This window comes from Hesperophylax consimilis, chromosome 6, assembly GCF_061612785.1.
Source record: "Hesperophylax consimilis isolate HC1 chromosome 6, BYU_Hcon_1.0, whole genome shotgun sequence".
NCBI lineage: Eukaryota > Metazoa > Arthropoda > Insecta > Trichoptera > Limnephilidae > Hesperophylax > Hesperophylax consimilis.
Window position 1 is genome coordinate 18,212,226 of NC_142841.1, and position 14,752 is coordinate 18,226,977.

The 14,752-nt window shown below is 35.8% G+C and overlaps 1 protein-coding gene across 6 annotated transcripts in view; it reads right to left on the reverse strand.

Annotated features, from left to right (window-relative positions):
• Positions 1 to 7,961: 7,961 nt before the first annotated feature.
• The window catches only part of LOC149423011 (uncharacterized), a 508,308-nt gene continuing 501,517 nt past the window's right edge, over positions 7,962 to 14,752 (reverse strand). For 4 of the 6 annotated variants that reach the window (XM_089632424.1, XM_089632425.1, XM_089632423.1 and 1 more), the window contains 5 exons: positions 11,550 to 12,121; positions 11,266 to 11,461; positions 11,015 to 11,178; positions 10,482 to 10,860; positions 7,962 to 10,219 (listed from right to left, as the gene is read on the reverse strand). In XM_089632424.1, coding sequence (XP_089488550.1) covers positions 9,435 to 10,219; positions 10,482 to 10,860; positions 11,015 to 11,178; positions 11,266 to 11,461; positions 11,550 to 12,121 — 2,096 coding nt within the window. In that variant the 3' untranslated portion in view covers positions 7,962 to 9,434. The remainder of the gene's footprint in view (positions 10,220 to 10,481; positions 10,861 to 11,014; positions 11,179 to 11,265; positions 11,462 to 11,549; positions 12,122 to 14,752) is intronic. The other 2 variants (XM_089632428.1, XM_089632426.1) reach the window with 1 other exon arrangement.

The following is a 14,752-nucleotide window of genomic DNA, read 5'->3' on the forward strand; positions in this document are numbered from 1 at the left end:
TTGGGTGTCACATCCCAGGGTTCACCAGTTGTGATCCCTCGCCAATCGTCTCCAGTCATATGTCCTTCCTGTCTTGCTCCAATCTTCCTCCACGCAGTCTATCCATCTCTTCTTCGTCTTTGGTTCCACTGGGTTACCCACACCGTAACCGATTACTTTCGGGGTCTTCCAACTTTCATTTTCATCCACAATTGATGCCAGAATAACAGAAATCTTAATGTAATAATATAAAGGTCATTGTTAGCTAAATGTAGTTGCGTTGATCTAGAAGCTCAATTTGGGAGTTGGTTATAGTGGGTATGGTTACCGCCGACCTGGGAGACATTTATTGGATAACCAACAACTCTGCCATAGATCACCTCAAGTGGTTCGCTATGTTTGGTAACATAGCAGGAGTGCACAGGTTCACGGGGCGAGGTTCGTCCCTATCTTGGCGTCAGATGCATCTGGGTGGCGGGCCAGATCCAACTGCGTGGCGGGCAAGATCGGAAACTGGATGACGGTCATCTTTTGACCTCTCTAACTTGTTGAGCTTGTCAGCTTATTACAATTTTATGGAAAAGCTAAAACGCACCTAGAATCAACATTTAACGGGGACCTTTCATATGTAAATAATTATTCTTACGATTTAAATTCATAATATTTGACAAAAAGGTTAAATAAAATTGATTCGATTTTTTCGTTGAAGTGTTGCACACACATTTTCCAGTTAATTCCCTTACACGTAATATAAATCAGACCACATTTCTGCTTTTCCTCCTAAGTTATGGCCGTAGTATGTAGCGCCCTCTACGGATACTGACACGATTTACCTACTCTGCTCCTATTCCGGGCAGCCCTAGTTAACACGTCACCGCAGGAAGGTACACTTGACCCTGCGTACGCCCCTGCATTAAACAGGGTTTCCACACAATAAATGTTCTGAACTTGTACTCAAGATTCCAGATTTCTAACACTTACCATTATTTTTTTTACATTACACAATATCTTTTTTATAAACATCATCACATTTCAATTTGGAAGGTAGATACGGGTACTGCCGCCCTGTGAACCATTTATTGACTAATCAACACCTCTGAAATTGGTCACCCAGAGTGGTTCACTTCGTTTGGTGACTTAGCAGAGGTGTTCGGGTTCGTTTGGTGAGGTTCTTTTTCTTAAAATACCCTTCACACAGCATCCCCAAAGATGACAGGCCTTGAGAGAAATATTTTCCTTAGGGTCACCTGTGAGGAGCTATTGTAAAAAAATTATAATGTGGGTTCACTTTTTTAAATTTTTTTTTATGTGATACCTCACGAGAGTCCCAACTGCTCCCATCCGTCTAGGGCCAGTGAGACAATGGAATCCCCAATTGGGTTATGTTGTGAGGTTGGAGGTAGTGGGGAGGGGAAGGAGATGGGGGAGAGGAAGGTGGAAAATTACCTGGCTATTCAGATCTGGTCACCAAATACGGTCAAAGCCATTTCAAGCAACGTTTCAATTCTTAATGGTGGTCTTTCAGCAGCGCAATACTGAAAGTATCTTTCACTCTGGCACGTTCCGCAAATATACTATATATTATCTTAAATGAGTAATTTGTGAAATAACACACATTAATTAAATAAAATTTACTTGCGCACGCCAAGATTTGAACCCGTAACCTCCAGCTTGCTATTCGAGAGCCTTACCTTACGACCACGGAGGCCGTCACTGGGTGGTTCACTTGTGTAGAGGCCACAGTTAGGTACCTATTTGGCATAAAGTTGAACTGCTAAACGTGAATACTTTGGTACGAGTGAATACTTCATCATGAGTCGTGATTCAAACTCCCCCATTATGGGACCATCATTGTACCATGAATTCGAATGGAAATGTCACGTGCTTCTAGTAGGTAATAAACGTAACATTTTTATGCATATAATCCGTAAAATCCTCGGTAGGTATATAAATAATACTTTTTTTTTTGGTTTTAGGCATTTCACCCTGAAAAGAGTGCTTTGTGCCGGTAACAGTTAAAGTGGATAAAAAAATTCGGTTAATCTATTGGGAGAATAATAAAACAAATTAAATATTGGACTCATTTAGATCACTAAAACAAATTAAATGTTGAATTCCTTTAGGTTAATAAACTTACATAAAGCTGTATGAACACGAGAATTGTTATTATTTTCATGTTTGATTTATTTTATTAACGGATTAATTTTTACTTCTGTACCTACTACTTTACTTAAATTAGGTTCCTACTTGATTTTTTTCGTTTTCTGTAAATAATGTTATTTATTAACATTTTAATTAATGTAATAAAAAAATGATCCAAAATCTTCTGGGTTTAAAAACTAACTCCCGAGAAAAATTTTTTTTTTCAGAGTTTTACTTATCGGCGCCTTAACTTTCTGAGTGTCACGTTTGAAAAAAAAACAGAAATATAAGTATTATCTACCTATACGAATTCGTAAATTGAAATTATTATAAAACTTTTGATTAATGTGTCAGCCCTGCAAGGTGTGATTCATATCCAGGGCAGGGCTGCCGGACACGGAGTGGAAATATTGCATTACGGGGCGATAAAATACTTTGAATGTACAGACGATTAAAGCTCCCCTGCAAAGTTTGCTCACTCGCCAAAAAGACTTCACCATGCCTACCGGTTCGTTTCAAACTTTTAATTTGTCCAAAGACCTTTTTAGGCCACGGAGGAGATTAAATCTCTCTTTACAGAGAAATTGTAAGAAATACAACTATCTATTGGATTTAGTAGCGCTTTGAAGTAGAAGGTCATCTATCATCAAGACGCGATATACAATAGGGTGGGGAAGGAAAAAATAGTATAGAAGAGGGTAGAAAAGGTGGTTTTCTATAGGAAATCAGTGAACATGATTATTTCGGAGAGTTTTAAACTCATGCGATATCAATTGTGAAGTGCGAAAATCAATTTGGCAAATGTTGTTTCTAATTATTTCGTTTATTAATCGGTATTAATATTCTCGCGAGAATTTCGTGGATTTGAGAAATTTTTTATTTATAAGTAGATTTTTGTTTTTCTGAAATCAACTAAATAACGTAATAACTACCGATACAATGTGTCACGCTAGTTATCACAAATGCATTTTGATTGTCTTTAACCTCCTGTCATGTGCTTTACTGTAAAGTCGTCCCTTAACGAACTATATAAATTTGGGAAATGCTGTAAAATACCCATTTCCATTTAAATTAAACGTTAAATCGCATCATCTCTTTGGTATCGTTATCACTTCATATTTATAGTCCGTTCGCACAGACTCCGAACTACCATTAATCTGTCATCTCTACAATCATCGGAAGCATCTAGCATTGTTCTCCGGACAGCCGCAGCAATTTAGGAGACCTTGCTTCTCCAGATATCCGGAGATAATGAGAGAAGGAGGGATCTTTCATTGTTCTTACGGGAAGACCTAACAGGATCCCATATTTATAAGGAGCGAACAACTAGTTTAATGCGTTCTGTCACTGTACTGTCTCGCGGAACGTGTTCAGTTCGCGCGGCTGTATTGTCTCACTAGTCAAGGGGTATTATTTAGTTGGTAAATGACATTCTGTCCGTGTGCTCGGTTTTGCGTACGCATTTAACTGTCCTTATTGCACCTATAAACGTTTGAGAAGAACATACGTGGTTTGATAAGAAAAGTTTATGATATCATTGTTTGAAAGGAAGGATCAGACGTTTTTGTTAAAAACTTGAGAAAAACCGTGATTTGAGTTAAAAATTATGTCAAGTTTTACAGAATATAAATAGGTAGGTACTGTAAGATATGTGGTAGGAATGGTAACCGGATAAATCTTCACAATGATAATTCATCACATCTTTAAAACGTTATATAAAGTCATGAAAAGTTATGAAACAAAAACTTTATTAACTGTGTTATGTATGTTAGGTTAGCTAAAAAAAATTCACTGTTTCTAATGCCTTTTATCACTTCTTAAAAGGGTGTTGAATTGTCACTATGTTGAGTTATCATGGAACCGAATTCACTCGAAAACGTAAATCGATTCCCAACTCCGGGAAACGTCAAAAATATCTCGGATTGCTTGACATACGAGAAATTATTCCCATGGTAGGTACATTGTGTTACGTACAACCTAGTATGATTTGATATCCACTGGGAACTGGGATTACACTATTATTCTTTGCTAATTGTCACATGTTAAATTAGGATATAATCTACCGAACAAAGTAGATACGAGTATGTGCCAGAAGACCAATTCATTGATATTTTAGGTTGGGATTTACGACGCCCGTGAATTTATTGTGTTTAAAAATTGGCATTCTGACTTAAAGTTGGTTGGGAAGGTTATAAATAAACATAAATTAATACATTTTATAAGGCCGTTTTTGTAAAAAATCACGTCGAGGGCGCTCCATAAAGATTGAATGTATTTTAAGGATATGTATGTATTCTATGTGAAAGATGCAATCGGCCCTATACAGGGTGTATCGGCACGTACCCGACAAACTTTAACCAGCTATTCCTTAGCACATTTGGAGTAAAAAAATTTATGGGCACTTTGCTGTCCGGTAACCGTAAACCCATCTGGCAATATTTTATTCGAGTTTCGTTGAATAATATACGTAAGTACCTACATTGGCGCGCTTTTACAATCACAACGAAATGGCATGGCACCATTCGTCTCATTTTTAACTATTATTATTTAGTGTGTATGAAAGAGCGAAGACGCTTTTTGACACACTTGCTAATAACAGCTGTTGAACACGAGAAACAATGCCAATGACAGTGACGGAGTGTGGATTTTTTTATAATTTTTTTGTTTTTAATTGAAAAAAAATGTTAAGGACAGCAAAGTGCCCATAACATTTTTTACTCCAAATGTGCTAAGGAAAAGCTGGTTAAAGTTTGTCGGGTACGTGCCGATACACCCTATATACAAAACATATATTCGGTCAAGGTTTTTATATGCGTGGGAATGATTTCACGGTATAGTGAAAAATATGCGGAGATTTCAAACCTCCAGTAGGAATATTCAAGTATGTGGTATTTCCTTACAATTAGAAGTAGGTACAAAACGTATTCGTATTATTTATTCCGTTTAAATGTATATATTATAAATTTAACGTCACATGAAACGCATATAAATTCGTAGTCATTCACATCATTATAATAATATTACGATCGTTAAGTTGCCAAACAATAAACAATATTGCCAGTATGAAAAAAATGGTTTAGCCCATTTTTGCAAATGCATACTTACCTACCAAAATGTTGCCATACCAATGTACCATGCTTTGTTTATGTGCCCTCTCCCCCTCCACACCCCGACATAAATCTGCCTCTGTACGCAGCTACTGCTCCCGCGGAACTCCAACAGATTAAATCGATTAATAACTCGTTTTTTTTGATGTGGTGATCAACATATTTCGATATTGTAAATGTTTCGATAATGCCCATCACTAGTACCGACCTTAGCCCTTCCGACTGCCATTCAAGCGTCGTACTCACTCTGCTATGAGCACCTCTATTCGTATAATTTATTAATTCACATTGAATCAACGATCACCATGTACAATACACACATGTGTATATATATACCCACTGTGTTTTGGTAAAATCCTTCAAGCCACTCTCATTGAAAATGTTACTTTTCCGAAAACTGTAGATGAAATTATTCAACCCTCATATCGCTTTTAAGTTGAATGGCAATATTTCAAATCTAAATTTTGAAAAACAAATAAACACTTTCTTATATTAACGATTTTATTGTTCTGCGAATTTGTAAATATTCGTTTTTGTAGTAAGGTTTTCATTTTGTGGCACGAAGGTTTTACCAAACAACATTCGATTTATATATATACTTCCTACAGGTTAGTTTATGTGGAAATGCTGTACATTCAAATAGTTTAAATAATAATATATTGTTGTTATGGCTTTAATAACTTACTCATATTAAAGCCATGTCAGCCGGGATTCCCATTAAATATTCTTGATTCGTTTCTACAAATACATATTGAGAAAAAAACTTAGACATCATGAAATAAAAATGTGAAGGTACTCTTTGCGTGTAAATCCTGGTAACCCCTTTCTATTGCTCTGATATTTCATAGAAAAACTTGAAAAAGTTGAGAGAAAACAGAAGAAAAACTGTAGAAAGCTCGAGGAAATAGGTAATTAAGGACAAACAGTTTTTTCTTCGAGGAAAATGCAATTAAGATGGCGGAATGACGAGAAAATATAACTAAAACTGAGAAACATCTAGACTGCCTTGCTTTCCTGGAAAATATTTCAATGTAAACAAAGCTCCTCGTGCATAATAAATGGAAATAAAGAAATGCTCTGACTTTAAATAGTGAGACAACCGCAGGACGCGAAACTACTGCTGCAACAAGAGACATAAATAATAGTAAGAGTTACAAGGGAAGCTGTGTTTTCTTTGTTCAGAAATTTATTTCGCCACTTTTTTAATGCAGCTGTATGAAGTTTAAAATAATACATTTTTAAATGTGACACCAAAATTATTGTAGAACTATAGATAACGTAAGGCATGATAATATATATCGCTGAAGTTTTCACATTTCAGAACCAACAAACAAAATTATTTTTAAAGAGATGCGTTAATTTTGATTACGATTTATACAACGTGGGTTTCCCAATTTAGGTTGAGCAAGTTTGAAATATCTACTAGTATTTTTGAATTACCATAATCCCGTGTGGATAGGGTACGGACCTGGGATGGGTCTCTTGTGTCGGGAGGGTCGTGCCGTTTTCAGTCGTTGCCATGGTTTTGTCACTGGGGCTTCGCCGTCCGCTCGTCTCTAGGGTGGCCCTACCTGAAGAAAAATGTTTTTTAACATCGGCCTCACTTTTTAGAAGAACTCTCGAAGTGGAAATCGCCGCTATACCCGGTCGAGATGTGCCAAAATGTGGCCGAAAATTTCAGAAATCGCTTTCATCAATGTATCGCTGCTGGGGGGCATCATCTTTCTGATGTCATCTTCAGGACTTGCATAAAACGGCATAATTTACAGAATAAAATAAAATAAACTCCTTTTCTATAATGTGCGCCGTTTTTTTTATAGGCCTTCAAAACTGCACTGCCTGTTTTGCTGCACCCTCTATCTAAATAACGGCTACATTAAAAAAAAGATCTTGGTCTGAGTTCCCCAATCATTCGTCGTGGGAGCTTTACGAAGATGATAATTGTTATATATGCCTTACTTTGCAGATTTGAGTGTTGGGAACTCTTTTTTAAAAGTAATATTCTATTTATAATTGTGTTTATTTGCGTTACAGATAATATGTGTGGATTTAGCTGCACTGTTCATTACCCGAGGGTTGGTAATTCTGTGGTTCGAGAAGCTTGTTCCCTGTCAATCTCAACTCACAAGTTATTGTTACACTCTAGCGACATCTGTCGGACTCCGGAGTAAGCTTTATGACTAGCGCCATCTATCGCTTCAATACTCAACTTATTACCATACGATTACATCACAATAATATTACATATTATTATCCATGTACATAGAATCTAAATATTGTATTATTTTTATAAATAATACTAATTTCATAAATTCACAAACTGCAAATTATGTTGCATCCGTTGAAGGGTTGCGGGTTTCCTATTCTGCTTTTTGTATTATGATATTCAAATTAAGATAAAAATATTATTCTCCACCCCTGGCCTATGATGTAGGTAGGCACTAGATATGACAATTTAATTTTATTACCTTTCGTATCCCGTTGATTGTCAGGAAAAAAATATATTTGATTCAATGTTTCAGTGTTACAAAGATGAATATTCATAACATATATATTTATCTTTTGTAGAGCTGTTTAGTGATATTTCATCTAGTGTGTTTTATAAAATACAAGTCGTGGTTATTTAAAAAAAATAATAACAACAACACTTCAATATTTGATAAATTTATTATCTTATTAACCTCTCGTACACATCTTTCATAGCAATAATACAAAAAAATCATAACTCCTTTATTCTAAATAAAACAGATTGGCAAGAAATATCTACATTAGTAAAGTGAATGTGATATTTATTAATATACATCGCTTTTCTTTTTATAAATATATATCTACTTATGCCAATGTTAAGATTTAATAAATTAATTATATTATTATCAGATAATATAAATTATTTATATTTAAATAGAAAAATGGTTACATGTATAAACTATTTAACAAAAAATGTATGTACAATCTCGTAGACTAGTTATGTCTTTTTTATAATTAAATGGAGGTTATCCAGTCGACATTTACTATCACCTAAAATGAAATTTACTGTGAATTTACATCGATATTTTACACACGGAAGGCGAACATTGAGATTTGCAATTACACTAGCAGGAAGTAATACAATTTGAATGATGGAATGTTTGAGGACTTTGCGGTAGGACCCGATTATATTTCAGCAATGTTTTATTTGAATGGTTGAATGTTTGCGGACTTTGCGGTATACGATGGCATTTCATCAATGTTTAATTTTAATGGTGGAATTCCACTGACTTTGCGGTCACTTGATGGCATTTCAGCAACTTTTAATTTGAATGGTTGAATGTTTGTGGACTTTGCGGTACCCGATAGCATTTCATCAATGTTTAATTTGAATGGTGGAATTTTTGCGGACTTTGTGGTCACCTGATGGCATTTCAGTAATGTTAAATTAGGACATCTTGGTATATACAAGTAATATAATAAGGTTTGATTATAAATCTTTGTAATTTGATATTGCCAGTTAAATTTAATCATAAATGGCATGCTTTATCCATAAATTGGTATCTAACTATTTATTTACAATTTTTATAATAATTTACACTCTTAACAAGAATTTGGTTTTATGTAAATTACCTAGGTTTTCTTTATTGCTTCATTACTTATTGTAAAAAAGAATTAACATTTATTGTACGAGATTTACTTTTAAATATACACTTAATAAATACGATGTTTGATACTCGGGGGCAGATTTTAAAATGAGATTAAGTTTAATTATGAAAATATAAAACTTAGTTTAATGGACAGTGTACACAAATCATTTAGGCCCACGATGTGAGTTGTGCAAAATAAATTCGTATTAGCAGAGATGCAAGTTAAAGTTACACATAATATTATGTAGTCTGTTTTCAAATAAAGATATAATATTGATAATGGAGAGGGTTCATGTAATACTGACCTATATGTGTCTTCCAAAATGATTTTCAAAAGTAAAGGCAAAAGATTCAATAAATGTGGGAAAACTGTATACACATATAAAATTTATAGAGTTTTGATAGCTCTTTTGATTTTCAATCACATGTTTCATTAAAAATGATTATTTGTTTTTCCACGACGAAGGATTTTGTTTGAAATAGTGAATAATTTGTAAAAATTACAAGAAAAAGATTATTTGTCACAAATCAACGGACTGGTTAACTTCTTTTTGTGTAAAGACCTCACCACCTCCGTCTGAAGTGAATTTCATAGAGGCTGGGGCTTGGAACAAGACTCTCTCGTGCAGGGGGCTGAGCTGAGCGAGCTACTGCTGACTCCGGAATCACTGCTCTTCTCCGACAAGCACCCTCCTCCCGAGCCACCGCTACTTGGTTCTTGACTGTTCGCGCTGTTGACTCCACCTACTATGTACTTCACCACATTCAACTTGTGATCGGACTCGCAAATGTCTTCAGCCAAAGAGTGCGGAACGCCAGCTTGTTGAGCTGCCGCAGACCGAGAACTAACGTTGCTTGAAGAGTTTTTCAAAAGCGAAGGCATCGCGTTCTTACGCAACGCGGATTTATTCATGATGTTCGATCGCGACCTGGAAGGCTCCACCGAAACTGTTTGCCCTCTGGCGATCACATAAGAATCCATGGTTCTAACGCACTTTTCATTATTAACATTAGAAACTATACTGTTTGGCACTGGAATATTCGGATGATATTGTTCGATTCTATCGTCTTTAATTGTATTAAGTTTGTGAGCTTGTTGCGACTCTACCCTCTTGAGGATTTCGTTACTACACTGTTGCACTACGGAATCCAAGTTGTTGGGACTGTTGGATGTGTTGTCGCTGCTGTTTTGTTCATGATCAGAGTTGTCTGAGCGGTGAATAAGAGGAGATGTTTTGATGTGAAGGGGCGCGTCATAGCAGCCGGAGTCCCTCGGGAATTGTCGCCTTCCAAACGGAGACTCTACCTGTTGAGTCATTCCCCTCTTGGAGTCATCTCCCTCTGAGCTGGATCCATGGATATCTCCTTCGCTGCCTGTTGAACAATAATACATTAAATGTTGGAACAAAGTCAGTAAAACAAATAACATTTTTAATTTCATGCAAAGTTCAAAAAACAAATTGTAAAAAAGCACAAAATGATGATCGTTACATGTGATGTTTGTGTTGTGAGTGTGTTGTAAGCAATAAAAGACAAATGATTCAAAAGCATGTTTATTTTGTGTGAAAATAAATCAAGTGAATCACAGCAAATAAAAAAGAAAGACCAAAAAAGTATAGCCGATAAAATTACTTACAATCTAAGTCGTGCAACAGTTGAACCGCTGTCAGGATCTTTGCTCGGTGGTCCGCTGCCATAATTCCTAAATAGTCCAGATCTGATGGTTCTATTTCCTTGAAGAGTTCTAGATCTTCGTATCCGTTCATTATAAAGATCGACGAATATTCTTGCATTCCTATCCTGTGCAACAGTTCTTCCACAGTTGTTGGTCTTGACTTGTGGAATCCATACAGAGCGGCGTTTTTGTGAAGCCATTTGGCACTGGCGCTGTTCCTAATTATCCGATCTGATAATACTTCCACGTTAACGAATTTGAAATGTCCTACTCTATTGTGTGCTATTCCTCTCCAAAGGCCAGACGCATTCATATTGATAACGTCGATAACGTCTCCTTTCTGAAATGAAAATAATGTATTGTTAACATTATATAATATGATATACTATATTAAGGTATATTAAAGAAAGAAATATTATTTTACACGATTACATACAACTACTGAACATAGGATTTTTTTTTTAAAGTCAAAAGTATAATAATCTAAAATGTACCTTATATCTTAAAGCATCTTTGTCATAAGAACTAGAATTGTAATCAACGAGAGCCCTCGCCCTGCAAAGTATTTGTGGGCCGTGACCCGTTGGACTGAGTTCACGATTATCCTCTGCTGATATTGATGAATGATTGCTCCCTGCTCTGACAAGGGCTTGTGTGCCTGAAAAAAGTACAACACATTACAACATGATTCCAAACAAAGTAAGCGATTAAACCATTTTAAGCTGCTGATAGAGGGGGTACTTACTACTTCCCGATCCACTAGGGAGGCTTTCAAATGAGCTGTTGGAACACGGGAATGCCTGGTCGTTATTTGGTCGTCTGCCTTGGGGCTGGTCCACTCCTTGTTCAAGCCTTAACCGAGAAATTTTTCTTTGAACATCTTGTCTCAGTCCTCGTACTCTTCCAACTAATCCAGATACTCCTTCGCAATCTTCTGCTGACTGAAAATAACAAAGTTGTCAAAAATTTGCTAAAATTTGATGATTTTGAACACCATTTTTAAAAAGTAAGCAAGACTGTGGAACTTACATTGTGAACAGTAGCGACGTGCTGGGAATCATTCTCGCTCTCTTCCTGGTCCTCATAGTCTGAACTGTGCGGCGAGAGTCCGTCTTCTGGCCTCCTCATTCTGTAAGCAGCCATTTGCCTGTACCCCGCCTGGTTCCCTCTCTGTCCACCGTCCGTTAGCTCCGAGCGGCCGGTCTCAACTGAAAGGCCAGATAAACGGGAGCTTACTGATTGGATATCTGATCCTGCATAGTCTCCGCTCTCCCTGTCTCTAGCGGATCTCAGAGGAATGATCGTCGGTGGATAGGGACCAGACTGAGGTAGGATAAGGCCTCTTCTAGGGGCCCCCCGAGAGCTTTCTCTGGGTAGGGAAATATCTCCGGCGCTTCTCAGAGAGATCACCCCTTCTCCCCTAGGCTCGTTTCTCATGTTGAGAGTAAAGCAAACTCGGCCGTTTTGGATTGTAGCTGTCGGTACGGGACCTCCTCCCATGAGGAAATCTTCGGGGTCACTTTCGTATGGTGGCTCATCGTACCAGTGGCCGGGAGCTAGGCCCATCATGCGAGCATCCTCGTCATACATGTAGGTGTCATCTGGAAAAGACGCGCATATTACCAACATGCTTTGCTGTGGAATCCTTTACCAATCAATAGTCGTGCAGTGAATCGTGTCATATTATTATATTAGTATTATTCATATGTTTTTCTTGCTTAAAATTAATCCGACTATAATTACTTAAATCCTTCTTCCACCGAATCCATTGGGGAACATTATAAAATAAATCCTTAAATGAAACATATTAAGGAAATAATAAGCGGGAGATCATTTCAACAATATTACTTAAATAACAATTTTTTAACGTAAAACAAACAAAACAAAGTAAATTCTACCATAAGAATAAACCAATTGATACACAAAAGACAGCCGCCAAATGGAATTTTCTATTTAATGTACTTGAAAAGTTTTATCGTGGCTCCAGAGCTCTCTCTGTAAACTAATTTAAAACTTGGTAACACCAAAAGGTACTTGGAAAGTCGTTTTAGAAAATAATTCTGTATTGTCAGCGCATGACGGGAAGAGAAAATACACGTCCTAAAGTTAATCCCAATTGAAATGTTAAACTGAAACGCAAAATTTAACAGAATGTCAAATGGATCGTTTAGGGTTAAAAGATTATGGTCGCACATTAAATATTATGAAGATAATAGTAATATGTATTTATGATTAATAACATTTATAACTCTTATCCACTTATTTACTTAAAATGGTTTCTTAATTAAAAATACGTAAAATTGATTTTAATAATTTCAACATTGAAAGTATGCACTCAAATATATGAAACCATAATAGTTATAGTATATTTTCACTAAATAATATACATTCTGTGACGAATTTAACTCACAATCTACATAAGGAATATTTGTACGTGCAATATGTGCTTATTGGAATACGATCGGCGGCGATTGTAAAAAATTGACAATGAATCTAATTTGACTATAAAATCATAATTTTCAATCCCATAGCGATCATTTGAATCGGCTCGAATCCAATCATGAAAATGAAAAAAAAAAACTCATCTTGGGGAATATACAGGGATATTTTTCATCCAGCAAGTCTATTTATCTTTACCCATCCGTGTGTTGGATTTTTGACAAATGGAATTTTAAATCGCCGGATGGAATCCGAAACGAATATTCAAATATCGAACAAGTAAACTGGCGGAAAAAATACCGAAGCGTTGTAATTTCCAAATATTATCGATGGGTTTAGAACGGCGGCGAGGGCTAAGCCGATTAACAGAACGTTCAACCAACTTGCCAATGGCAGGGGTAGTCAACAGGGGACATTCAATTACTACGATCATCTGATAGAAATCACAAAGTAATTCTTAAATTTTATCAGAAAATCTCACGAGCTACAAGTAAAATACGAAGTAACAATAACACGGACGAACGCGATTATTTTAAAATGAATAGTTTACGCGTACTTTTGTGTTTGGATTACAACAGAGAGTCGCGGAAAGCGCCATGTTAGGTATCTCTTTGCGTGTTGGAAAATGAACGAGTGGATTAGGAATAGACACATTAAAGTGGCCGACAATATTTTTATAATCTTCAAACTAAAGTGGATCCATGCTGGGTACGTTATATGATGACCGTTGGAATTAAAATAGCATCGGATGTTATTTTTGGTCGGGAGAGAGACGCACAGATCACCCAGATATGAGACAGGCCGTAGACCTAAAAACAACTGATGACTTATATAATATATTAAAAATATCTTAAATAAAAAAAATTGATACTTAAAGAGAAGCCTTTAAAGAAATTATTTTTATTTTAAGGTCTTCAAAAATGTTAGTTAAAATTATTACTTTATAACATTTTTTTAAAGATTCCTTTTTTTATGTAGGATTATGAGTTCATACTTACCTTTGTATAAGGCATGATTAAAAGAAAAACCATCAAAGTGGTTGATAAATTAAAGTATAAAAATAACGGAAAGATAGTTTAAAAACACCGAAAACTATTGGGTCTTAATTCATTTCACGAGTTACTCGTAGCACGAAAACAAGTCTTTTAATGATTTTAACTCGAATTTGGATTAAATCTGGTAGTGATATGAAACACGCCAAGGGAACATTATTCAAATGGAAGATGATTTTGGGAAGGTAGCTCCCATAGCCATGTTGTTTATTGCGAGTAAAATTTCAAAATAAGTTAAATTGCCACTTCACGTGACTGAATATCGTGAATAGATAAATTTATGGAAGTACGTCATGCTGAAATATTTGTTCCGAAAATCATAAATCTTGTAATGCTTTTGACCTATATCGGAATCGAGACAATGATATTGATTCTTGCAATTAGAATAATAGTATTTTAATCTTAAAACATAAAGCGGCAAATCTGTATGTATGGAAGCTATACAAATCCTTGGAACAGCAAGGTCTGGCGTTATGAAGATGGCACAGCATTTTCTATCCCAACGAAACTATTTTACATTAGTGGGATAGTTTCCATCGTTAGCAATGGGACTGTTAACTCTTTCAGACCGGTTTATATAAGAAAATACGGTGACCTTTTAAATCATCAAAATGGATAATTCATCACATCTTTAAAAAGTTATATGAAGTCATGGAAAGTGATGAAACAAAAACTTTATTAACTGGGTTAAATAGGTTAGGTTAGGTTAAAATTTTTTTCATCGTTTTTAATTCAATCGTG